Genomic DNA, 25,781 nt, shown 5'->3' on the forward strand with positions numbered 1-25,781 from the left:
TTGCTATTTAACAAATAATTTCTAAGTGACCTGAAAAGTATAAATTTCAAAGTTCTTCTCATCATGAAATTTAGTGTATAAGAATTGTCCAAATTCTGGTAATTACAATAAAATCTCTTATTAAAGTTTGGCTATCAGACATTAGTTAACTATACTATATCTTGATTTCGGTTCAAAACAATAAACAGTCCATCATACATTTTTTAAAAAGAATTCTAAATGCAAAAAGATTAAAGAGTTAAATGGGAAAAACGGGGAAAAGTGGATGGATATTTACTAATCATTGTGAGGAAGAGGAATTTTGAATTACAAAGGAAAATCAGGTTTCAGCAGTTGTAGATTTTATTATAAAGAGGCAAGAAAACATGCTACAGTGCCAGAACAAAGGAAAAATAAATGTAACAAACACAATAAGTAAATAACTTATTTATATACAGATCGATAGGAAAGATAGATCTCAAATAAATACATGGGCAAACAACATATTTAAAAAGTTCAGCTTCATGTTTGTGCATGTGTACAAAGAAGTGCCTGATCTTTGAAGTAAAGGAGTTGCTGACCTTGAAATCAGCTTAAAATCTAAAGTAAAATTACAAATCCAATAAAAGATTTGAAACATAAAGGGCTAATATTCCCACTATATAAAAAAGTCCTTGTAATTGGTAGGAAAGAAAAACCCAGTAAAATATGAACAAAGGATATGAAAAAACAGTTCAGAAACATAAAAATTAAAATCAGTTTTGGGAAGTATATTTAGTGACTCTTATTAGATACATTTTATCCACATTCCCTTTTCACTGTCCTTGACTAAGTTTTTCAAGTCAGAAAGGAAATTTAGAATAAAATCCCAGATTTCTCATTACTTTTTATTAATAATCCCCTATGTAATATATTGAATTTTTCTTCTTTATTATAGCACTTCAGAATCCAGAGGTGGTGGCCCTTCGAGGTGGCCTAAACACCATCCTGAAAAATGTGATTGACTGCCAGTTAAGTCGAATAAACGAGGCCCTCATTACTACAATTTTGCACCTCCTTAATCATCCAAAGACCCGACAGTATGTGCGAGCTGATGTAGAATTAGAGGTAGGAACTTTAATATTCTTTTCTAGTTTTAAAATGTGACTTTAAATACAACTCTTATTTTGAAATTCTAAAGTTAGTAGATGCAGCATTATCAAACCTAAACTTACTAATAACTGGCTTATTCCCAGCAGTACCCTATAACTCATGTAGTTTGGAATGAATTGAAAAATATTGCTATTCTCAAAATATTTCCTCCATGTGTAAAGTGAAGTTTATTTTTTTAACTATGAAAATTTTACTAAGCAAATTAAAGCACATGTAAGGTTACATAGATATTTACCTATTTGAGAAGACTATTTCTTCTTAAAGACTTTAATATCTTGTTTGTGATTAGCTTCTGCTAATTATATACCATTTATTTATTTATTTGTTTATTTTCATTTAGAAACTACTTTATTAGTTTCTGTAATCAAACCCATGTAGATTAAGACCTTACATATTTAATACAGTGCGTTACCTCTGTACAAATGGAAAAAATTATATTGAATGTTTCTAGACCAATATGGCTGTTAATTTCTGTAACCATTTACTTATTTAAACCCTGTTAAAAGTCTGTGAACTTAGAAGCACTCATTAGCAACTAATGACCATATATACTTTAAAGAAATTTATTTATTCATTTTTTACTAATTCATTGTTTTTTATAGTTAGTCTAAAATAATAAGGCTACTATATATACACTCTTTGATAACCAAGAATTTATATGCATATATGCATAGCCCTGGACTCAGACAATAGTGTAGTGAGGGCCTGGGGCAGGGTGTGGGTGTGAGGTAGGGGGAGTCAGTGGTGGGGGGAGGCATCTGTAATACTTTCAACAGTAAAGGTGAAGTAAAAAAAAAATAAAGTAGATAGTGGAGGTTGGAACAGAATTATCACAAACTATATTCTAATAGTTTACTTGTGTGAATGTACTACATTGTTGTTCATTATAGGTACATTTAGAGTAAGCATAAACTCAGGATTTGTTTGTACTGGGGTTGAAATTATACAAGATACAATTTATTGTTCCCTAGTTTGTCTCTCGAAATCATTTTATGTAAAACTTGTCTTAAATGTTATAGTTCTGTTTTTCTTAGGGCTATTAGAAATATTTGAGATTGTAACACTGAGATTAGCTTATATCATATTAACAAATTTAAGTACAATATTCTTCTTAATATGTGATTTAAATACATTATTCTTGGTAGTCCATTGGGAATAAACCGGCATTTTTGATATTTTACTGTATATTTAGCTTTAATTTTTTTTGTTTTGTTTTTTAACCAAGTAGAGAAACTACAATTTAAATATTGGAGAGATGATTACAGTAAAGGAAGATAATATGTGTAGGCCTGTTTTTGTTCCTATTTAATTGTACAGCCAATTAGGAAGCCTTTATATAAGTGAAAAAACTTCAAATGATATGTTAGACGTTTTAAGTACATGACTGTATCTTTGCTTCTGTCTTGTTTTTTAAAACTACATATTTAGTTTTGTTTTTTTTCCTTAATAAGATCCCCCAGAGTAGCATAGTGATTGAGAACATAGACTTTGGACTATATTGATCCTGTTTTGATGTTTTGCTGTATGACCTACTAGCTTTATGATTTGGGCTAGTTATTAGCCTGTCCTTGACCAATTTATTCCTAGGTAAAATTAGTTAGCCATTTCCAGGTTCTTTTCATATATTGTAATCTACATAAAATATTTAGTACTTGGCACATGATAAATAGTCAACAAATACTGGTTGCCTGGATGTTACTCAACATCATCATCATCTACTTTATCATCTTCATTGTAGAGTTTGCTGTTAAGAGAATAGTGTCCTCATTTTTATTAATTATATTTTACCAATTTTCACTCTAAATTGATAATTGGTTGCCTTTTCTGTATACAAAGGAACCATTTTCAGTGCTGTGGTCTGTTGTTAGGTCCCAATCTTCCTCCTGTTAGAAATATTTTTTTTAATTTACCCTGACTTCTTTTATATGATATGTAATATGTTTTGATCTCAGACAGGAAAAAAAATGTAGATTTAATATAATAATATTAATAGACTAGATACTCTGTAAAGGTTGTAAATTAATTGTAATTTTATAGTAAATTTTAAAAACATTAAACTTATACTTCAGAGTAGGATAGGGTAGTTTATAGTATCTGCTGTGGAAAACTAGAAGAGCTGGGTAGTTTTTGAAATCATAAATTTAAAGCAGTATAGAGCTGTGAAAGCAGTAAGAACTAGAGGGAGTGAAGTTTTAAGGATGGAAGATACTTGGAGAGTTGCCCTGAACATCCACAGATGCCCTTAAGGCCACTTGCAGATTGGGCACAGGCTAAAAATATGACCTAGGTCTAGGTAGAAGACCAGAGTATTTGACAGTCCTAGGGGTTATGGCATGACAAACCTAGAGATGTCAAAAGTCCCTACACCAAGTCTGACTTACCCCTCCAGGCATTTGCTGAATGAGAATCTATGCAGAGCAGAAGCTACCATGTTAAAATCTAAGGAAAGCATGGTGGAATACGCTGCAGTCTCCAGTGCACAGGATGCAAAGGCCTCCCAGGAGGAGGGGCCATGGGCAAAAGTTTAAAGGCTTTTTTTAAAAGTAAAAGTTAAGAAGCAGTGTACACTGATTATGCAATTGCTTTTTTTCCTGGGTCCACTTACTGATCAGGATATAATTAGAAGCTGAAAATTCACATAGGCTTCTGCTGGGATCAGAAAAACAGGAGGAGCATTTAGCAGTTGTATGGTACTAAAGTGACAAAACTGGATATTTCATAACTGATTTCCTGTTCTTGACATTCCCCAAAATCTGAAGTTATCCTGGATGGATAACTAAAGATCTAAGTTCAAAACTTAATGAGAAAAAACTCCAGTCTCAATGATAAGGAGAAAAATAACTGCTAAACCCTATTGAAAGCACTGGAGGGCAATACTTCAGGAACAGGAAAAACCAAAGTGTGCTCTATCTTATCAGAATTGTAACATAGTCTCAATTTAACTCGGTGATCAGGAAAAGATGATCAGGTGCCTTAACCTACCTTACAGAGGAAAAGATAAATCATCTGATGGAGATAGCATCACTTGGAACCTTTTATAAAATTCAGCACGTCTTGACATTTAAACAGGAATTTGACTGTGACGGTCATACAAAAAGATATGACTATATGACTGAAAATCAAAAAGAAAAATATTCTGTAGAAAAACTCCCAAAAGTGATCCAGATATTGCAGCTAGAGGGAAAGGACTTTAAAACAACCGTGATTCATTTGTTCAAGAAAATGGAGGGAAAGAGGAAGAAAATAGATGAAATAATGGAGAATTTCACCAGATAATTATAATATATGAAATGAATCAAATGGAAATTCTAGTATATAATATAGTACCTGAAATTCTGAACTCAGTGAAGTTAAAGTTCATTTTGGACAAGAAGATACCATTAGTAAACTGGAAAAAAGTTAGTAAAAATATTGGGAATAAAGCACAGAGTGTGGGGAAAGAAAGGAACAGAACAGAAGGGATAAAACATCATTGTTGACTTTGGAGAAGAGAGAATGGGCAGAAGCAAATACCCAAAGAGACAATGGCCAAAACTCCTTTTTCTAAAACTGATGAAACTTCATGTTCATAAAACTCAGAAAACTCCAAATACGATTATACAAAGAAAATACCATGTAGGCACATTATGGTAAGATTGTTGAAAACCAAGACAAATAAATATCAAGAGCAGCTTTAGAAAAAAAGACATTACTTTCAAAGGAGCAAGTCTGACAGCTGATTCCCCAACAGAAATAATGGAAACAGAAGACAGTAGAATGGAATCTCTAGAGGATGGAAAGAAAATAATGCCAGCCTCACCCAGAGAAAATGATTTTCAAAAACAAAGATAACATAAAGATTTTTCAGACTAAAGACCCAAAGGAATATAAAGAAACACGATTCTTTCTTGGATTGCTTGCCTATATAGCATGAAGACACTAAAGAACCCAAGGTGAGGCACACATGGGGAGGATCTGAGCCCTGTTGCCAACAACTAACACATTGTGAGTAAACGATCTTACAGCAGATCTTCCAGCTCCCATCAAGCTGTCAGATGACTGCAGCCCTTATCAACATTTTGAAGCTCAGGGGCACCCTGAGTTGTAACTGCACAGCTAAGCCTCTTAGATTCCTGAGTCACAAAAACCATATGAGATAATAAATATTTATTGTTGTTTAAAAATAAGACAGACACAAAGAAGGAATGGCTAAAGGGCTCTTCAGTCAGAAGGAAAATTATTTAAGACAAACAAGTAAATGCAGGAAGGAATGAAGAATACCAGAAAAAGTATATATATGACTAAATATTTTTTTTAAAATACTGATTGTCAAAAGCGGTATTAGTGATGTCTTCTATATTTTAAGTTATATTTAAAATTGAAATTCAGACCACACTAATGCAGTAGGCAATGGGGGATATTAGAAAACGAGATAGAGTGGTTAAAGTTCTAAAATGAGTGAATTTAGCAAGGTTGCTGAATACAGGGACAATATACAAAAAAGAACTTGGGTTTCTTTATACTAGCAACAAGAGGAGAATGTAATTTATAAAGTAAAACCATTTAAATAATGTTCAAAAATAGGCAAAACTAAGTCATGGTGTTAGAAGTGAGGATAGTAATCCTGGGGCCGGTAGTGACTTGTGAGTACAAAGGGCGAGTAAGGAGGGTTTGAGGCTGCTGATGTTTTCTTCATCTGGTTGTGGGTAGAAGAGAGTACTTAGTTTGAGAAAATCCATCAAATCATACATTTGTGATTTGTGTATATAAATATATGTTATACCTCAATTTAAAATTTCAAAAATTCAATTTCTATGTTTAAAAAACATATTTCTTGATGAGTTTGAAGAATTAAGTCTCTCAAACAGTATACCCAATTAAAGATAAAGAATTAATTTTAGCTTGTTACAGAAAGAATGCATTTTACAGTAAGGACACTTTTTCTGCTTTTCTTTTTATTAGCGAATTTTAGCACCCTATACTGATTTTCACTACAGACATAGTCCAGATACAGCTGAAGGACAGCTCAAGTAAGTATCATGTGTTCCTAGTAACTTAAAAGGTGGTGTGTGTTGTTATTAGACTTTTAAATTTGCCTGATTGAATGTAGAGCCAGAGCAATGTGAATTTCAGTCAATTTACTATTTCATGGAGTTATGCTGTCTTTGATAATGTAATTAACCTTATTACTTTAAAAAAAATTCAAAATAAGTTTTGGGAATTTAAAGACTTGGAATTAATTTCTTATTTTAAAAATGTAAGTTATGCCCTAGACGATTTGGCTCATTGGTTAGAGTGTTGGCCTGCAGACTGAAGGGTCTCGAGTTTGATTTCAGTCAAGGGCACAAACCTCGGTTGCAGGCTTGCCCCCCCGGCCTGGTCAGGGCCCATGTGGGAGCAACCAATCAGTGTGTCTCTCACATTGGTCTCTCTCTCCCTGCTCCCACCCCCTCCCCCTCTGAAAAGCAGTGGCAAAAATATCCTTAGGTGAGGATTAAAAAAATAAAAGTAAATTATGCTCTGGCCAGGTGGCACAATTAGTTGGCGTGTGGTCCCATATACACTGAAAGGTTGAGGGTTCAATTCCCAGTCAGGGCACATACTTGGGTTGTGGGTTTGATGTTGGTCAGGCTGTGTACAGGAGGCAACTGATCGGTGTTTCTCTCTCTCTCTCTCTCTCCCCCCCCCCCCCCCCAAAAACATCCTCAGGTGAGGATTAAAAAAAGACAGCAAGTTAAGCTGCAGTAGAAACATAGATCTTTGGTTTTTTTAATTGTATATATTTTTAGCATAATTACATTGAGAGACTAAAAGAATGAAATAATGGGGAATAGAATGACGAGCTGCCTTAACTTATTGAGTAAACAAAGATAACATGTAGGTAGAATTTTGAGGGTAAGGTTAAAAGGGAAATAAAAGGAGATAAAGATTATTTTCTAGAAATGAGGCAGGATAATTTTCAGTCTTTTGGGAGAGAAAAGCACATAGTTCACTAGATATTCTGGGATAACTTTTTAATTAAACGATTCAGGGATCAAATAATATTCTGTCTGTGAAGATTTTGCAAATGAAACAGTTTCAGTAAATGTGTTGTGATGTGTTTTTCTGGTATGATTGTTGGATTGCAGATATACGCGATTATTTTGATAGATAGCATCTATTAAAATTCCTCACTAAGTTTTGGAACATTGTGAAATAGGGAATTTTTTTTGTTTTTCATTTTCTCCTGAATTAAAAACAGTGGTTTTATATCTTTAATTACCTCTATCACTATGGACTCAACACATCCTAACATACTATGACCTGAGCTAAGAAATCAAAATAGCTGTCCTCTCTTTAAGACTTGTCAAACCTATGTTTGCTAACTAAATTACGAATTTAGGATTTTGAAGTCCCTTCTTGGCTTTTTTACTTACACTTGGACATTCTTTTTATTGATGGAGAGCATATGCATTTTCTATTGCTGCGTGACAAATTACTACAAATGTTTAGCACATTAAAATAACATCATTTTATTAACTCAGAGTTCAGTAGCTCAGAAGTCTGGTATGGCTCTTATCTTGAGGTTGTGAAAAATCCATTTTCAACCTCACTTAGGTTGTTGGCAGAATTCACTTCCTTGCTGTTACACAACTTAGGACCCTATTTCCTTGCTGACTCTCTGATGGGTCCTGCACTCAGCTTCTAGAGGCCACCCTCTTTCTTTGCCACGTGGTTCCCTCCATCTTCAAGCACAGCAAGAATTGCTCAAATCCTTGTGCTTTGAATCTCTCTCAGGCTTGCTTGTCTGCCACCAGCTAGAGAAAACTCTTCAGTCGGATTGAGCCTACCAGTAATCTCCCTGTCTTAAGGTCTGCTGGGCTATAAACATAATCACTTTCATGGCAGTGATATCATATACATAGGATCCACAGATTAGGACATGGAACCTTGAGGCAGTGGTGGGGAGAGGGAGGATCTACCAGGATGAGCAAGAGATGAACCTGGATATTTTTTAGGTTAGAAGGGGGAAAATACATTCCACCAAAAATCTTTTCCTATTTGGTTCTGTACTTCACTTTTTTCAGTTTCTGGAGTGTGGGCAGCTATGGGAGCATGAGTACATTGTGGCCAGGGAATCCGGAAATATTTTTTAAACTATTACAAATTTATTGGGTACATTAGAGAATGGATTAGCAGGCAGCCGATGGAAACATGTCACTAATGTTTTTAAGAGAAGCATCAAAAGCTCAGTCACACAGCTGTCCAATTCTCATTTCTTTCACCACCCTACCTCCCCATTTTAGTTTCTGTTGTATACTCGTTTTGATTGATGCTTGAGAGCTTCGTGTGGGTCATTTTTGTATATGTGCATTTAAGTGTTTCATTTCTCTTGTAGACTACCTGATTGCTACCCTTTAATTTGATTTCTGTTACTGTTTTTATTCCTTCTGTTTTTTCCTTCCCAATTCTCTTGATGTCTGTATTCTCATGACTGCTAAGAACTGTTATGGAAGACTAAGATGGCACAGAAGAAATGGACAGCTGCCAGAGCAGAGCCAGTGGAAGGGTCATAGAATATGTGACAGGACTGGACATAAGTCACATACGACAAATGTTTAACGAAGATAAATACAGTTGATCCTTAAACAACATGGGAGTTTGGGATGGTGACACCCTACACAGTTGAAAATTGTATATAATTTTTTACTCCCCCAAAACTTAAATACTAATAGCCTACTGTTAACCGGAAGCAAATAAAGACATATTTTGTATGTGTGTTATATACTGCACTCTTAAAGTAAGCAGGAGAAAGTATATTTACAGCACTGTATGTATTTAGTGGAAAAACCCGCATGTAAGTTGATGTGCTCAACTCAGACCTGTGGTGTTCAAGGGTCAACTGTAGTTCTGTTGCTTAATTGTCATAAACTATTTTATAGAAAGGAACAAGTGAGACGGTTGCATACACAATTACAGAGAAGAAAGAAGCTATCCATATTAATACTATCCAATTATTTAATAACGTTTTAGTGAATATATGTGTTGTTGAGCTTGCTTGTTAGAAATGCTCAGATAATTTTGGGGTAAGAATTTCGAAGTGACTCGAATACATGTGGTAAAAGTAAGAGGTTTATGTGGTAATTTTGCTGAGGGGGCAGCCTCCAGACAGAAGTGCTTATTAAGCAGGCTGGTGTTGTCCCAAATACTCAATTAAAGGTGTTAGTGAGCTATCTAAGAATATTTTTCCAAAAGAGCAGGAAACGTAGAACTAAATAGAAAAGTCAAATCTTATAACTTTAAACCATGTGGTGAATCTTAAATTGGAGGGCTCCCTGTGTAATTGGGTAATTTTCTTTGAGGTAGATCTGACCTTTATTTTTTTAACATGTTTAATTTCCTGTGTAAATGCTTAAATGTTAACTAATGATAGTACTTATTCTGATACATTACCAGGAAAAACTCACTTTTTATTTTGACATTTTATTTCTTTGATTTCCTCCTTTCTCCCCCACCCACCTACCACACACAGAGAAGACAGAGAAGCGAGGTTTCTAGCCAGTAAAATGGGCATCATAGCAACATTCCGGTCATGGGCAGGTAAGTTACTCTGTGCTGCTTTATAACATTCGATAAGAAAAATTTGCCTTTGTTTTCAAATGTTAAAGTATTATTGCAGCATCTAATTTAGATGTTATTCTAGCCTTAACCTTATGTGTTATTTTTGGAGCCAAAGGGATTTGTGCAAAATTATTAAATTTGACTATTTTTATGTCTGTGTACTCAGGATTACCTGGGCAATTAAAAAACATTAAATGTGATTTATACCCCAAAAAAGGGTGTTAGCTGTATATGTAATTAAAGTTTGTTACCTTAAAGTACAATATAAAATGTCTTTAATACCAAATAAGCAAGATAGGCCATTAGTAGTCTTAAATTTCTTGAGAAAGAGGGATTGTGAATGTTCTATCTCCCTGTGGAATAAAAACAAACATTTTTCTTAAAATAATATCACCACTAAGTGTGTTATTTTATATTAATAATTATCTTCTTTCTTCTTGACTTTGTAGAGTAATTTAAGGAATAGCATACAAAGGAACGTAGGAGTAAACAAAACAATAAAATTTACCTAAACATTTCTGCGTTCCTAAGTAACCCTAACAAACAGATATATTTTCCATACAAATTACTATCCCAGCCATTGGCACCTAGCCAGGATATATTCAGTGACTTCCTCTGACCTCAGTGCTTTGGTAAAAACTCCATTCACGCTGTATACCTCATGACTGCCTATTTCCCCTTATCCTCATGGATAAACCTAGGTATTTATGAGAGCCCAATGATCACATGTTCTTTTTTATACTTAACCAGCCTCCACACACTGTTTCAATATAGAAACCAATACAGCCCTCTTGCCAAGTTTAACTATCACTGCCCTTACCACGAAACTCACTATAACGTTGTTTTCTATAGCTAAAACTATCATCCTTTGCCATCCTTCAGCTTCCTTGCCATTAGAGCTGTTTTTGTCTTACCAAAACATGAATTCTATCCTGTTCTAACCACCAGTATAGCCTAGCTTCTATCTTCTCATTCTCATTGTTTAGGTAACAAACTTTAATTACATGTACAGACTCTCCTCTCCTATCACTGTGCCTCTAACCTCTGCCAGTCTCTTCCCTTGCATCTCTTAAACATTCTTTCCACCATGCTTCAGTTTGTCCTGTAGCCCTTACATACTGATCCATCATTAGAAACTTAGACAGTTGAGAGTCTTCCGCCGTTCTATTAAAGTAAAGAGAGAATTACTGGCACTGAAACTCTGAAAACATTTTTCTCACAGAAGTAATTTCCTAAATAATAATTAGATACTGTGGTACTATTTATGAGTTAGATAAGCTTTTGCTGAAATTATTGTATACATTTCAATATACAAATAACTGATTGACAAATGAATTCCAGAACAGTTTCTTCATGAGTGTAAGCGCCTGTTTTCCCTATTAGCGTAGAGTATGATCTGTAATCTATAATCTCTCACATTACATCAAACATCAGAGTTTGAGAAATACTGTTTTGATGGCTTAAGCAAACAATTTTGAACCCAAACTCAAAGAGGAAATATAGATTACTTATAAATATATGTGCTTAAAAGTAACGGAACTTCAGAGTCCTATGTGACTTTTTAAAAATATATATATATATCTTGCCGGGCCAAGCATGGCTCAGCGGTTGAGCGTCGACCTAGGATCCAGGCGATCAGGGTTCGATTCCCCGTCAGGGCACATGCCTGGGTTGCGGGCTTGATCAATGACTCTCTCATCATTGATGTTTCTCTCTCTCTCTCTCCCTCTCCTTTCCTCTCTCTGAAACCATGTGCCCTGACCGGGAATTGAACCTCAACCGCCTGGATCCTAGGTCGATGTTCAACCGCTAAGCCACACCCCGCCGGACCCTATATGACTTTTAAAAAATATTTTCCCCAACATTTTATTATCAAAAATTTCAAATGTACAGCAAAATTATACAGTGAACACCCACATATTTCCACCAATTAGATTTTGCTCTGTTTGCTTCATTGCATACTTGTTCCTCTTCCCATCCCCTCTGTAAGCTCATCAGTCTTCTCTTACTCTAATGCGTTTCCAAGGAAGTTGCAGATTTCAGCATTCTTAACTCCTAAACACTACAGCATGCACATGATTACCTAGAGTTCAGTATTTGTTTATGGTCCTGATTATTTTTGTTTGTTTCTGTGGGTGGGTTTTTGTGTTTTTTTGTGTGTTTTTTGGTAAAAACAAAACAAATTTTCAGGTGTATGAAACAATAGAAGAAGGAAATAGAATGATAAAATTATTCGTAATCTCTAATCAGTAGGGAAATTCAGAGAATTTGAACTATATTATCAGTTATGATACCCAAGTAATATAATCATATAATTTAAATTATATAATTATATTACCTAGAAAAATATCACAGATTTTATACTCTGGATACACTACTAAAATTATTTTGAAATTCAAGTCAATGATTTTTTTCTTTTACTTTAGGTATTATTAATTTATGTAAACCTGGAAACTCTGGGATTCAGTCTCTAATTGGAGTACTTTGCATACCAAATATGGAAATAAGGGTAGGCAAAAAATTTTTTTGATTGTTTCATTTCTGGACTTTTAATAAAGGAGAGTTGTAAAAAGGTTATTTTAGATGCTTTATCCTTGTGAATTGCTAATCTGTATCATAGAGAATTTTAAAAATACATAAATATTTATGACTTAGCTGAATCCTAAAGATAATATGAATCATTAGAAATGCTGCTGTGGTTAGGAACTATGGCTGTGTTAAAATTGGATTAAAATATGGAATTAATTCTGGTTTATTCATTAAATTATACAAACAATACAGAAGGGCATTCTCACTATAAAAGGTTTAAGCAATGCAGAAATATATTTAGGAAAAAGTAACTGGTACTTATGTATCTTCTGCCTTTTAACTTACGGTTTTATAATGTGAGTGGTTTTGATTAAAATTGGGTTGTTAATATGTATATGCTTATTTATTAGATATATTTCTAAATTATTAGCATATAGGAATTTGTATTAGACAGCTAAAACAAATTGAAATTGGAGGGGGGAAAATTAACTTTTCCCCTTGAATTTTATTTTGTTTTAATTTGTTCAAAGGATGAAAATTTTTCCCTTTCATGTTTCTTGTTTAAATGAATCAAACTTGGAGTTGAAAAATATTATTAGAAAATATTCGCCAGGGGTGCCTCACTTAAAATGTGAACTGAAAAGCATTTATACCATGGAAATGGAAGGATACAGTTATAGGTGGAAATATCCAGAAGCTGGCAACTAGAGGTTGGGGCAATTCAGTTGACTTCCTTCACAGCAGATGATGAAGGAACATGGTTCTTTGGAGTCTCGCTGATTGATTGAGATTTGACTCCTAGTTTTATTTAGAGTTCCATGACCTTGGGCACATTATTTTTAATCTTCAAACCTATATCTTCATGTGTATAGTTAGTGGGGTTACTAAAGATTTATTGAAGAGATTAAATTGTGTATTTAGTAAGCATTTAGTAGTTATTTTTTATCTAATATAGGCCTGATAACAGTAGTTTTCTGAAATATATTCTGTTTCTTACCAGTTTTTTGTTTTGTGAAAGGACATTAAAAACATTTTTAAGCAAAGATTTTTTTTTTCCATAAAAGTAAATAAACTGTGTTTATTTGCACTTGCAGCGAGGTCTGCTTGAAGTACTTTATGATATATTTCGTCTTCCTCTGCCTGTTGTGACTGAAGAGTTCATAGAAGCGCTGCTCAGTGTAGGTAAGTATTGAAGTACAGCTGTATCTATTCAAATGTTGTTACTTTTAAAGTGGTGTACCTAATGGAGACAGTCCCTCAAAGAAAAAAGACTAAACTAAATATTAAATCTAATTGACTTTTTTTTATTGCATCACACTGGCATGAAATTAATGTAAAAATAAAACCTCTAATAAATTTATAAAAATAAGAAATTTTTAATTTCTTCTCTGTCATCCTAGCTCTTCAAATGAGCAGTGAAATTAATAGCAAGATGGACCAAGAAAGGAAGAGGAGACAATAAGAAACCTATATAATTCTCAAATTTTGTGTCTAATTCCTGTCTTATTTTATTTTAGCCTAATGACCCCAGAGTCCCAAAATAAAGTTAGATTTGTGTACATTTACATAAATCATTTTTTTCTGTATGTCTTTGAAACTTTTTTTCTAACCAACATTTAAAAAGATTATTTATAGCCTGGCTAGCTGGTAGTTACATACACTTATCTGAAGTGTTTCAGTAACATCTAATTTTCTCTTAACTACCTAATTTTAACTATTTTAGATCCAGGTAGATTCCAAGACAGTTGGAGGCTTTCCGATGGCTTTGTGGCAGCCGAGGCAAAGACTATCCTTCCTCATCGTGCCAGATCCAGGTAGAATTTAGATAGAGAAATGGTTCAAATTTATTACCACTACTGTTTTTATGTTAAATAATGGAATATGTGGAATATTAGTGAAACTGTTTCTGTGCCATGTTTATTACAGGCCAGACCTCATGGATAATTATTTGGCACTGATACTCTCCGCATTTATTCGTAATGGACTTCTAGAGGTAAGACTAATAAACATCATTTTATTTACTTTCTTTTTATTTATTTATTTTAGCTAACAAAATTCTTTCAGAGCAGTGTACATATAATGCACAAATACGTTCATGTATACTATTTTGTAACTACGGTATTTTATTTTTATTTTTAAAGGGTTTGGTTGAAGTGATAACAAACAGCGATGACCATATCTCAGTTAGAGCTACCATCCTTTTAGGAGAGCTTTTACATATGGTAAGCTTTTACATATTAATGATGTGTTTCATATTATTAATATTTTAATTTATCAAACAGGTTATTTTAATTAACAATGTTACTTTGTATTATCTCAAAGAATAAACACATATTTTTGGATAGATATCTTTGTATTACAAAGAGCCCTTGATGTCTTGTATCTTGATACATACACACACACACACACACACACACACACAAAAATAAAAAAATAGGCTAGTTTCAGAAATGAAACAAATATAAAAAATACAAAGTACCAAATACTGATTTTACAGTAAATTTTAATGTTAACAATTTGAGTCCCATAAATCTTAGTCTCTCTTAGATTTTCTACCTACAAAGCAAGGAATTATAAAACTATAGATATTACTTCAGTCGGCTAGGAATGGAATGTGGTAGTCAGTACCTGAATTTTAGAAAACTTAGTGCAGAAGTTCTAAATATAACTGCCTTGTTTGAACATAGTCTCTCTGTAAACTTACAGGTTGAGGTTTGCAGGGTGAGAATCTTTTTCTTTTTTTTGCCATGGTATTGTGATATCAGTAACTTCTGGAAACAAGGAGCTAGGAAAGTGATCTGACCATTCCTTACTCCCAGCAGATCAAGCAATGAGAGAATTTAGATTTTAAGATAGAAATTCATATTTGTAAGTCACCTCTTAATAAAATACTAAATAAAAAGACCCATTTTGAACACATTAAGGAGAAGTAACTGAATGGCAAATCTTTCAAAATTATATTACGGTTTGCTGTTATTGGCAGAGTATTTTTTTTGTTTTTGTTGTTGTTTTAGCATGCTGTTCCCCAGTTGTTTGTTTGTTTGTTTCTTTTCCACATAACAGCTGGGCTGTGTGAGTGAAATAAAGGGAATTAAGTAGAGGCTAGTGATAACTGTCTTATCAATGAATTATTTAGCCACTTGCTCTGTTTTCTTTCAGTCCATCTGTGAAAGAATTAAGTAATATTGCAGGTTCTCAAGTTTGATTATTTTTATTTTTAAGATATTTCCTGTAAGCATCTCAATATCCATAATTATTTGTTTTTATATGAAGGAACCACTTTTATAAATTTCATCTGTTCCTTTGGCCTATACACCAGAATTCTACGATTCTTTTGAAATATTAAAGCTGGTGATTTTGAGTAGTATAGTGGTGTTAGTTCATTGCTTATTATTCTTACATCATCTGGCTTCCACATTTGATTAATTTAATTATCTTCATTGATAAAAGTAGATTGAGTGGTAGAATTTTGTTTGGAAAGCAGGAGTTAGTAGGTTTCTTACTTTAAATATTGTCAGAATATGAGACTAACCTGTTTTGAGAAAGTGAATTTTAAAATTTATGTCAACTTATAAGTTATGGTATTGCATCTAGCATTTTAAATATTACTTTTAATGTAACATTATAGCTCTGGATCTGAGTTTTGATACATTGTTTTTTGAGATCATTTAAGAATTGAGTTTAATCTTGTACCACTTAAAATTATAATTAAATGTTGCAAAAAAATATATGAAATTTATAGTTTTATTCATGTAATGCGAGTCTGTATTTGTTACATCTCCTCATTGAAAGTAGATAAGGTAAAACTTATAAAGAAATATGTATTGGAAAGTAAATGATTAAGTTAATTTCGTAAGACCTTAGAGTCTTTAGTATTATGTCTGTGGATATCCTAGAACATAAAATATTTCTGTTTCTCAACTCTCACAGAATTTGTGTTTAATTTTAGGCAAACACAATTCTTCCTCATTCACATAGCCATCATTTGCACTGCCTGCCAACCCTAATGAATATGGCTGCATCCTTTGATATCCCCAAGGAAAAGAGACTGTAAGTATCAGAGTTCTAGCAAAGTTTGTGCCTGGCACCTTTAATACCCACTTGGATAATCTACTCTCCTTTTTAAAAAGTAGTATATATAAGTTATGCTTAGAAATTCTTTTAGGGAAGCCTTCTAGATAAGAAGAAAATTAATAGTTTTATTTAATAATTTGTATTTTAGGCCACATGTTTTTGGACAAGGACATAGACTTTCTACCAGATCACTAAAAATGTGGGTTGTGAGTTTTTTGGACTATTCTATGTTTTGAGCAGCAATTCAAACTTTAAAAAAAATGTCTAATTTTAAATGAATAAAACACAAAGATTAACAGTGTATTCTTTTATATGTGGGTTAAAATTAATCTTGGAAATTAGTAACCCATATTATAGGCATTGAAATAAGCTATAATGTGAAGGAAATATTGCAAACAGAATTTATAAACAAAAGTATCATAATATAGCTATAGCTCTGCTGGAATTCCCATGCTAATAATAAAGGTGGAGGAGCTTGACTGGGAAGTGCTATTAGGAGTCTTTTCATTTGGTAAAGATTATGTCTAGACCAGGGGTGTCTCTTTTTTTCCAGTTATGACCAAAAAAATCTATATATTTAGACCTCTTATTTTTTTTGTCATGTCAGTGAAATGTAGTTCATTAGCTGTTCAGAACTATGGATTTGGTTAACAGTTATAATACATTCTCAAAAGTTTAGTTAGCTTTATTTAGAAGTACACATGGGCCTCACTATAGATAAATAATATTCTGTTTATTGATTTTAATTCTGCCAATGAAAATACTATTTAACAAACTGAAGTTGTATTATAAACTAAGAGCATTAGTGACCATCTTAGTGCTGACTCTAGGCTTACATTAGTAATGGCAGCTTTCAGCTTTTATTCTAGTAGTTTCATGATGGAAAAATATACTTTCCCAAAGCCTGATAGACAAACTTTTCTGGGTCAGATTATGCCCATGAATTTCTTCATACATTTCAGCAGTAGTCTTGATTTTTTTTTTTCTTTGTGGTTTCAAATTTGATTAAATAATTTACTTTTTAGTAACTGTCTCTATCCTTGAATTTATATGTTTTAATAGAGTAATTTACCAAAGTGATCTCTTTAAAATTATGCTGGCTTGCTACAGTGTTAATTGAATTTTTTTCCAATTAGGCGAGCCAGTGCAGCCTTGAACTGTTTAAAACGCTTCCATGAAATGAAGAAACGAGGACCTAAGCCTTACAGCCTTCATTTAGATCACATTATTCAGAAAGCAATTGCAACACATCAGAAACGGGATCAGTATCTCAGAGTTCAGAAAGATATATTTGTTCTTAAGGTACTGATATGAAATAGCAATTTTTAACTTGGTTTCTGTAAGTATGCACATGCTTGGATTTTAGTATGCATATACCTGATTGACTTTTCAGTTTTATTCATGCATACGGATTTTCAGATGGCTTCCAACTTTTATAATGACTAGGCAGTTTAAAGCTGTGTTTTTAAAGTTAAAAAAATTGATAATCCATTATTAAATGAAAAATACTTTCTTGTTTTTAAAATTTAAGCTTGGTTTTCTGATGTGAGACAATTTGCCTTAATTTTCCTTATTACTTCCTGATGATTTTAGGATACAGAGGAAGCTCTTTTAATAAACCTTAGAGATAGCCAAGTCCTTCAACATAAAGAGAATCTCGAATGGAATTGGAATCTTATAGGGACCATTCTTAAGGTATATGACAAGATACTTCTTGGTGATGGCTTGATTGTCCTCATTTTATTATTCATTGTAATTCATCATAATTATATGTTTGGTAATTGGTAAATACATTTATAATATAAACATTATGTTTTTCTAGTGGCCAAATGTTAATCTAAGAAACTATAAAGATGAACAATTACACAGGTAAGAACTATTTTGCTTTTAAATGTAAAGAACTTAGCTTTGAATTATACCTAATATTTGCTAAAAGTAATAATTGGTGCTTTAAAGATGCATACAGACATTGTAATAGTTTTCTACACATACATACAGATGCTCCTTGACTTACGATGGGCTTACGTTCCTATAAACCCATCCTAAGTTGAAAGATGAAAATGCATGTAGTACACCTAACTTACTGAACATCAGAGCTTAGCCTACCTTAAACGTGTTCAGAACACAATATACGGAGAAGTCTGGCAACATAGTGCACTGTGGAATAACGGTTGTTTACCCTCATGATTATGTACCTACCTGGGAACTGCCACTGCCCAGCATCAGGAGAGAGTATTGTACCATGTATCACCGCCTGGGGGAAATTCAGAGTTCAAAATATAAAGTACAGTTTCTACTGAATGCATATCTTTCACACCATCATAAAGATGGAAAATTGTTAGTCGAGGACTATCTTTTTATACATTTTTATATATATGTAGTCATTTTATAACCAGTAAACATCAGTTAATTTTCTTTTTAGTTATTTACATTCTGGTTTTAGTTTTGTTACTCATGAAGTACTTGATATAAAAGTTTCTCAAATTGGGTAATATCAACGATGTAGTAATCTTAGCCCTAATATATGAGGATGGCATAATAAGGACATAGTGTTTCCCTCCCAAAATGATGGTCATTATTAACATTCCACTTTTACTTCTTTTTGCATCTCACTTTGGAGGGTTAGCCATTCTCCATCCTCTACACTCCCCTTAATCAAGTTAGTGCTCCACACCTTCCCCCAAATATACTCCTGTTCATAGCGCATACAGCTCTTCACGCCCCCGTGCTGTTCTTTAGTACCGCCTGTATTGTACTGCTCCTGAGGTAGGCGACCAGCCGCCAGTACTGATCTCCTTGGAGAAGTAAAGAGGACCTTTACATCATGTTTTTAATTGTATTTATCAACTCATGGTATTTAACTTAATATCTGTATTAAAATTTGAGAAATATATAGAATAAATAAATTACATCGGAGTGAAGAAGTAGAGCACTAACTTTTTATACTCCTTGAGAACAGATGATATCTCATTCAACTGTGTTTCTCCCACTTCTGTAACTGGCACATTTATTAGATCGGACTGTAGTGAATGAAATTAAGTTGAACTAAATTAAATGGAAGCTTAGAACATAATGTTGAAAACTATTAACATTGAAATGTCATAAATTATGTTCATTGCTTCATAAATTCAGTAACCTAAAATTTACCTGCTGCTTTTATACTTGGCGTTTTGCCTAACTGTGAAAAAAATGACAAAATCATAGTGTGATAACATGCTTACAGTTACCTAGTATAAGATTATTTTATAGAACCATGGTGCATAGTTCTTCATAACATACAATAGAAGAAAACTTATGTCCAAGTACCTTTCTCATATTTATCCAGCCTTCTAGCTATGTTATATATTTGCATTTTTCCTGCTAGTGCCTTTCTTCTCCACAATTTCTTTCGGGCCATTTACCTCAGTGGTTTAGACATAAGACATTCAGAACATTATTGTTTCATAAGATATGGTTTAAGATTCTAAAATAATTGTTTGGTTTCTTTGCTGCTGATTTAATGTTGATCTTAGGTTTGTACGAAGACTACTTTATTTTTACAAGCCCAGCAGTAAGTTATATGCTAACCTGGACCTGGATTTTGCCAAGTCGAAGCAGCTTACAGTCGTGGGCTGCCAGTTTACAGAATTTCTTCTTGAGTCTGAAGAGGTAATAAACACTTTGAATATTTTCCAGGACAAATGTTTTTTGTTGAATTTGCTCCCTTTTATTTCTGAATATGCATAAACTATATTTAGAAACATGGGGAATGAGCACAGACCTAGATGTGAATCCTGCTAGTTTTGCAACTTTGGGCAAGTAATTTGCCTTCTAGAAGACCTGGTTTTCTCCTTATAAAATGGAAAATAACACCCTCTCCATGCAGCATTGTGTCTAATGGGATTAAAAACAACAGGTACTCAGTGATTGATAATCTGTATTAGTAACTTCATCATTACCATTACATTTTTTGGACTTGATTAAAGTTAATTTTTCTGGTTACAGGTACTAAGTGTTGTTCTAACAATATCACAATGTATTTGCTTTTAGGATGGGCAAGGATACTTAGAAGACCTAGTAAAGGATATTGTTCAGTGGCTCAATGCCTCATCTGGAATGAAACCTGAAAGAAGTCTTCAAAATAATGGTTTATTGACTACCCTCAGTCAACACTACTTTTTATTTATTGGAACACTTTCTTGCCACCCTCATGGAGTCAAAATGCTGGAAAAATGTAGCGTATTTCAATGGTGAGCATTCCTAGATTCTATTTTTCATTGGTCATTAAATGCTTTCTTTTAGAATGCCTATTTATATTAGGAATTTAAAAATATTTGGTGAATTAACAAATTGATACAATAAATTCTAGTAACCTTCATTATTTTCTTTCTGGCTTTTTAGTCTCCTTAACCTTTGCTCCTTGAAAAACCAAGATCACTTGCTAAAACTGACTGTTTCTAGCTTGGACTATAGCAGAGATGGGTTGGCCAGAGTCATCCTTTCCAAAATCCTAACTGCAGCCACTGATGTGAGTATAGCAGGCAATAATACTCTGGGTTTTTTATAACCAGATAATTTATTACTTTATAGATTTTAGCCAAATAAAATTAATTCTAAATTGTAATAATATGGGATAGAATTTGAGCTTACTATAAAATTTTAGTTCCTCCAAAGAACTCCCTGTAGTACTCATTTTTATTTAAAGGGGAAGAAGCAGCTAGATAGAAACAGAAGTATTTCATTTTTCTAGCCTCTAAAAAAATATTCATATGAAGGGCTAGATCATCAATTCCAATTTTTTGCCTGTTTCAAGTAGCAGAACTGTACCAAAATAAAGTTAAATAGGCTATTCGTGGTGAAGTTCGTGGGTTTTTAAAAATGTTACTTGTCTCTATAGGCCTGCAGGCTGTATGCAACAAAACATTTAAGAGTATTATTGAGAGCAAATGTTGAATTCTTCAATAATTGGGGAATTGAGTTACTAGTGACCCAGCTGCATGATAAAAACAAAACGATTTCTTCTGAAGCTCTTGATATCCTCGATGAAGCATGTGAAGACAAGGTGATGGTTCATTATTTTCTAATAAAATATATAGACGTCAATTTCTATGAAATATTCAGTTTTAATAGGAAACTGTGAAGTTATAATAGGTGTTTTGAAAATAGAGAATTTACTATCTTTGTGCAATTGTTAATTTTTCTCATATTTATTTTAGGCCAATCTTCATGCTCTTATTCAGATGAAGCCGGCTTTATCCCACCTTGGGGACAAAGGTTTGCTTCTTCTCCTGAGGTAAACTTTTAACATTTTCCTTGTAGCTCCGCGTTCTGTCATGTTCTCTCTGGCATGTGTCTTAAAGCTGGGTTCGGGCCTGAAAACGGTGCACCCTCAGGAGTTCAGCTGTAAAGTCTTTTAGCTCCTTAAACATATTTTTTGTTCGAGATATTTTAGCCTTAACGTTTTTTGTCAGATTCAGTGTTAAACTATTGATTGTTTTTATTTTCAGATTTCTCTCCATTCCAAAAGGGTTTTCCTATCTGAATGAAAGGGGCTATGTAGCAAAACAATTGGAAAAGTGGCACAAGGTAACTTTCTATTGAACAAGGTTCAATTTATATGTTTTTATGTTGGGAGACAGATTTATGAATTTGGAGGTTTTTATTATATCATCATTTTGAAACTAAAAATGTTGAATATTTAAATTTTATATGAAGTCCTCTCAGTTCTATATAATTTGTATTTATATTTACCCTTTTTTAAACTACAATTAGTGGATAGCGAACTATTGATATCGTGTATATTCGTGTATAGTGTATTGAAATTTAGATCACCTCATTCTCTTTAATACCTACATAGTGTGTTATTGTATGAATATACCTTAATTCTTTTAATCCTCGCCCAAGATTATGTTTTCATTGATTTTAGAGAGAGAGGGAAACATCAATGTAAGAGGGAAACATTGATTGGTTGCCTCCTGTCCACACCCTGACTGGGGATCAAACCTGCGACTCTTTGGTGCTTGGGATAGTGCTCCAACCAACTGAGCGACACTGCCAGGGCTACCTTAATTTTTATAACCACTGTTGTATTAATGGGTTATTTCCCATTAATAGATTATTTCCAACATTTTAGTTTTGTAAACAATGTTTGCTAGATATTCTTGCATATATATCTTTTCATACTTTTGCAAGTATGTCTGTCGGATAAATGTCTAAAAGTTTAATTGTGGAGTCAAAACGTATGTGAATTTAAATTTTTGATAAATACTGCCAAATTGCTTCTGAAGAGGTTCCACCAATTCCTTCTAAGCACTTGGAAGTGAAGATCTTTTGCAGTAAAGGTGGCAATGTGATTGACTAAATGTTTTCCATGTTTTAGTTGGAAACATTTTTTACTTTTGTCATCAGTGGGGAAAGAGAGATTATTTCTTACCAGAAGATACTAAAATGATAGAACTCAATTTCCTTTTAAAAATTTCTGGTGAATATCCTCAGTGTTTAATACTAAGAAGCTAGTTGTTTGTTTTTAATGAGGAAAGGGATTTAAATGAGATGAAAAACAAAATTATTAACTTACTTATATGGACCCCGCTGACTGAAAACCGGGGCAGGGCAGTATAAGCAGAAGTATTTTGGGTGTGCTAGAATGTTTACATTCACAGTGCTTGTTCTACTCTTTTTTTTTCCAAAAATTTCTTAAATTTCCTAAATAGATACTTATTTTTCTCATATTTATGCTCTAAGGTCTGCTAGGTATCTAACATAATATAAATTTAGTGACTTTATGATACTATATACAATTAAAACAATATCTTCTAGGAATATAATTCAAAATACGTTGACTTGATTGAGGAACAACTTAATGAAGCACTTACTACTTACCGGAAGCCAATTGATGGTGACAACTATGTTCGTCGGAGTAACCAAAGGTACCATCCAGTTAATAATTTCTTTCTGGTCCTCAAATATAAAATTTAAAACCATTTTGTAACAAATCATTCATTTCTAAAGTTTTCTGAGTACTTGGATATTCTATTTCTTATACTGACAAAGGAAAAATCTTCTTCGAGGATTGCTCAGAAATTCCAGAGGCATTCGTAGCAAACTGAGAATGCCCTTACAGATACGGCATTCACATACCCTCAGCGCTCTTGGTAGTCTCTCTCTAGTCTCAGCTCACTTGTTATCACTGTGAGACCAGAGAAACTTATTTTTCTAGAGAAATCCTTATGCCTTTCCACTTCCATATTTTTGTTTGTGCTGGCGAATTATATCTAATAATTCTATTTAGTATTTAGTTACTAGTAAATGTTTTAATTAGCATATTTTAAATGAGCCAGTAGGTATTTCAGTCATCTTTATTATACCTAGATTACAGCGTCCTCATGTCTACCTGCCTGTACACCTTTATGGACAACTGGTACACCACAAAACAGGCTGTCATTTGTTGGAAGTACAGGTAAAGTATAATTTGCTTATTTTAAATAGCTTCAAAGTAGGAAAAAATCTTAATGTTGATAAAGTACTGTTTTTGCAAACATTTCTCAAAAGCTTTAAGGTCAGTGGCATAATTGCTTTTAAGTACCCATCTTGTAACTGACTCAGGCAGTCTGTCTTGGTAATCCTTAGACATAGTACCAGCTTGCATGCATTTCCTTGATTTATGTGTCACGTTTTGCAAAGCTAATTTATTCCATAAAGTCTGTAACTCAGTGACGGTCTGAGTTCTTTCCTTTATAGTGTATTGGGGAAGTTCATCTTAGTAAAAACACACTAAAGAGCTGAGTTTTTTCATTCCTTTTATTGGGAAATTAAACTGAACCTGATACAGACTCAGTTATCTTTAGTGAGCAACAAACAAAAGTTTATGTTGCTGTTTGTTAGTACCTCACTGTTCTCGTATATTTCATGGAATGTAAAGGCTTAAGCAAGCAGTTGTTCTTTGAGTGTAGTATGCATGCCATGATATGGCTGTGAATATGTCTTACCACTGGGTGTTCAATAAATAGAACCTTTTTCTTATATTAGAAATAAATAGTTATGGAAGTATTTGCATGTATAATCTAGTAATTTAGTTCCTTTTCATATCAGTGGTCATCTCAGGAACAAAAGTATTGCTTAGATATACTTTATAGTTTCAAATACGGGGTGGGCAAAATAGGGTTACAGTTGTATGTGAAACACAGTTTATTCTTGTATTATTATTTATTATTATATTTATTTGTATTACAACTGTAAACCTACTTTTGCCCACTCTTGTATTTCTGTATTATGTTATGAAGACTATTGGGGCACATATCTTCATACTAATTTTTTTTAAATTTACTAAAAATTTAAATGATTTGCTCAATGTGTCATTACCTATATAGTATTATAAAATATTGATATTAATATATTATTTTCTTTTTAAAGTAATGATAATTATGACTAATATTTTTGTAATATTAAGTATCAAGTACATTTTTAAACATTTTATATGAAATAATTCATTTAATCAAACCTTATGAGACAGTTGCTATTACTATTCCTATTTTAGAGATTAGGAAATCAAGGCATGGGGAGATGAATAACTTCTTAAGGCCACATAGCTAATAAGTGCTAATCCTAAAATGTTAGCTGAGAGTGCATGCTGTTGCTTAAGAAATTTTACATAAAATTATTTTAGAATTTTAAATATGTAAAATTTACCGAAGGCAAACCTTAAATAGGTTTTCAGATGTAATAAGAAAATACATTAAAAACAATTGTTTCTTATGTGGTTTTTTCTTTTTCTTTTTTCTTTTCCAGAATATTATTGCAGAACTCTGTCACAATGTTCGTACACCAGATTTGGATAAATGGGAAGAAATTAAAAAACTGAAAGCATCTCTTTGGGCCTTGGTTTGTAATAAATACTTCTAAAAGTATTACTTCACAATTTTTTGATTTTTCTGATTTTCCCATTAATAGTAAATAAAAGTTGTTTTATATGGAACTTGTTTTTAGGTTAATCATTTAAGACCAAGGTTGTTCTGGCTACTTTAAATATTATTTTTAAGCTAGAAAATAGGTGATTAAACTATTAGTTTTCTTACTAAGGCGAGTGGACCATTAGTTCCTAAAGTTTCTAATTTGAGGTTTATCTCACATTTTTGTCTCTCTCAGAGATGAGATTAAATTTTTTGGTTTTTTGGCTAGCATTCCAAATCTCTTGAAAAAGTTACTCTTGAATTAGATTGAATATAAGTGGCTTCTTTTCTTTCAGGGAAATATTGGCTCGTCAAATTGGGGTCTCAATTTGCTGCAGGAAGAAAATGTGATTCCAGATATACTAAAACTTGCAAAACAGTGTGAGGTTCTTTCCATCAGAGGGTATGTTGTTTAACTCAGAAGTCTTTCTAGTGTATAATATATTGCTGTCCACAAGTGGGTGTAAGGGAAGAGCATTTTATAATTCAGAGTAATCCATTAGAACTGTTAATGCACTGAAAGTCCTAATGATAGAAGAG

General features: G+C 33.0%; 1 protein-coding gene across 5 annotated transcripts in view; it reads left to right on the plus strand.

The window, feature by feature from the left end:
• The window catches only part of RICTOR (RPTOR independent companion of MTOR complex 2), an 88,949-nt gene that overhangs the window by 47,009 nt on the left and 16,159 nt on the right, over positions 1-25,781 (plus strand). For 3 of the 5 annotated variants that reach the window (XM_087815288.1, XM_087815290.1, XM_087815291.1), the window contains exons 8-30: positions 917-1,086; positions 6,073-6,140; positions 9,623-9,690; positions 12,138-12,220; positions 13,335-13,422; positions 13,964-14,054; positions 14,167-14,233; positions 14,382-14,462; positions 16,190-16,290; positions 16,463-16,513; positions 17,451-17,616; positions 17,908-18,009; positions 18,137-18,183; positions 19,827-19,962; positions 20,344-20,543; positions 20,695-20,821; positions 21,191-21,355; positions 21,510-21,586; positions 21,801-21,879; positions 23,113-23,222; positions 23,665-23,752; positions 25,081-25,173; positions 25,538-25,644. In XM_087815288.1, the coding sequence (XP_087671414.1) occupies positions 917-1,086; positions 6,073-6,140; positions 9,623-9,690; positions 12,138-12,220; positions 13,335-13,422; positions 13,964-14,054; positions 14,167-14,233; positions 14,382-14,462; positions 16,190-16,290; positions 16,463-16,513; positions 17,451-17,616; positions 17,908-18,009; positions 18,137-18,183; positions 19,827-19,962; positions 20,344-20,543; positions 20,695-20,821; positions 21,191-21,355; positions 21,510-21,586; positions 21,801-21,879; positions 23,113-23,222; positions 23,665-23,752; positions 25,081-25,173; positions 25,538-25,644 (2,365 nt within the window). The remainder of the gene's footprint in view (positions 1-916; positions 1,087-6,072; positions 6,141-9,622; positions 9,691-12,137; positions 12,221-13,334; positions 13,423-13,963; positions 14,055-14,166; positions 14,234-14,381; positions 14,463-16,189; positions 16,291-16,462; positions 16,514-17,450; positions 17,617-17,907; positions 18,010-18,136; positions 18,184-19,826; positions 19,963-20,343; positions 20,544-20,694; positions 20,822-21,190; positions 21,356-21,509; positions 21,587-21,800; positions 21,880-23,112; positions 23,223-23,664; positions 23,753-25,080; positions 25,174-25,537; positions 25,645-25,781) is intronic. The other 2 variants (XM_087815289.1, XM_087815292.1) reach the window with 1 other exon arrangement.

Source organism: Miniopterus natalensis, chromosome 3 (genome assembly GCF_054644295.1).
Source record: "Miniopterus natalensis isolate mMinNat1 chromosome 3, mMinNat1.hap1, whole genome shotgun sequence".
In the NCBI taxonomy this organism is placed as follows: Eukaryota; Metazoa; Chordata; class Mammalia; order Chiroptera; family Miniopteridae; genus Miniopterus; species Miniopterus natalensis.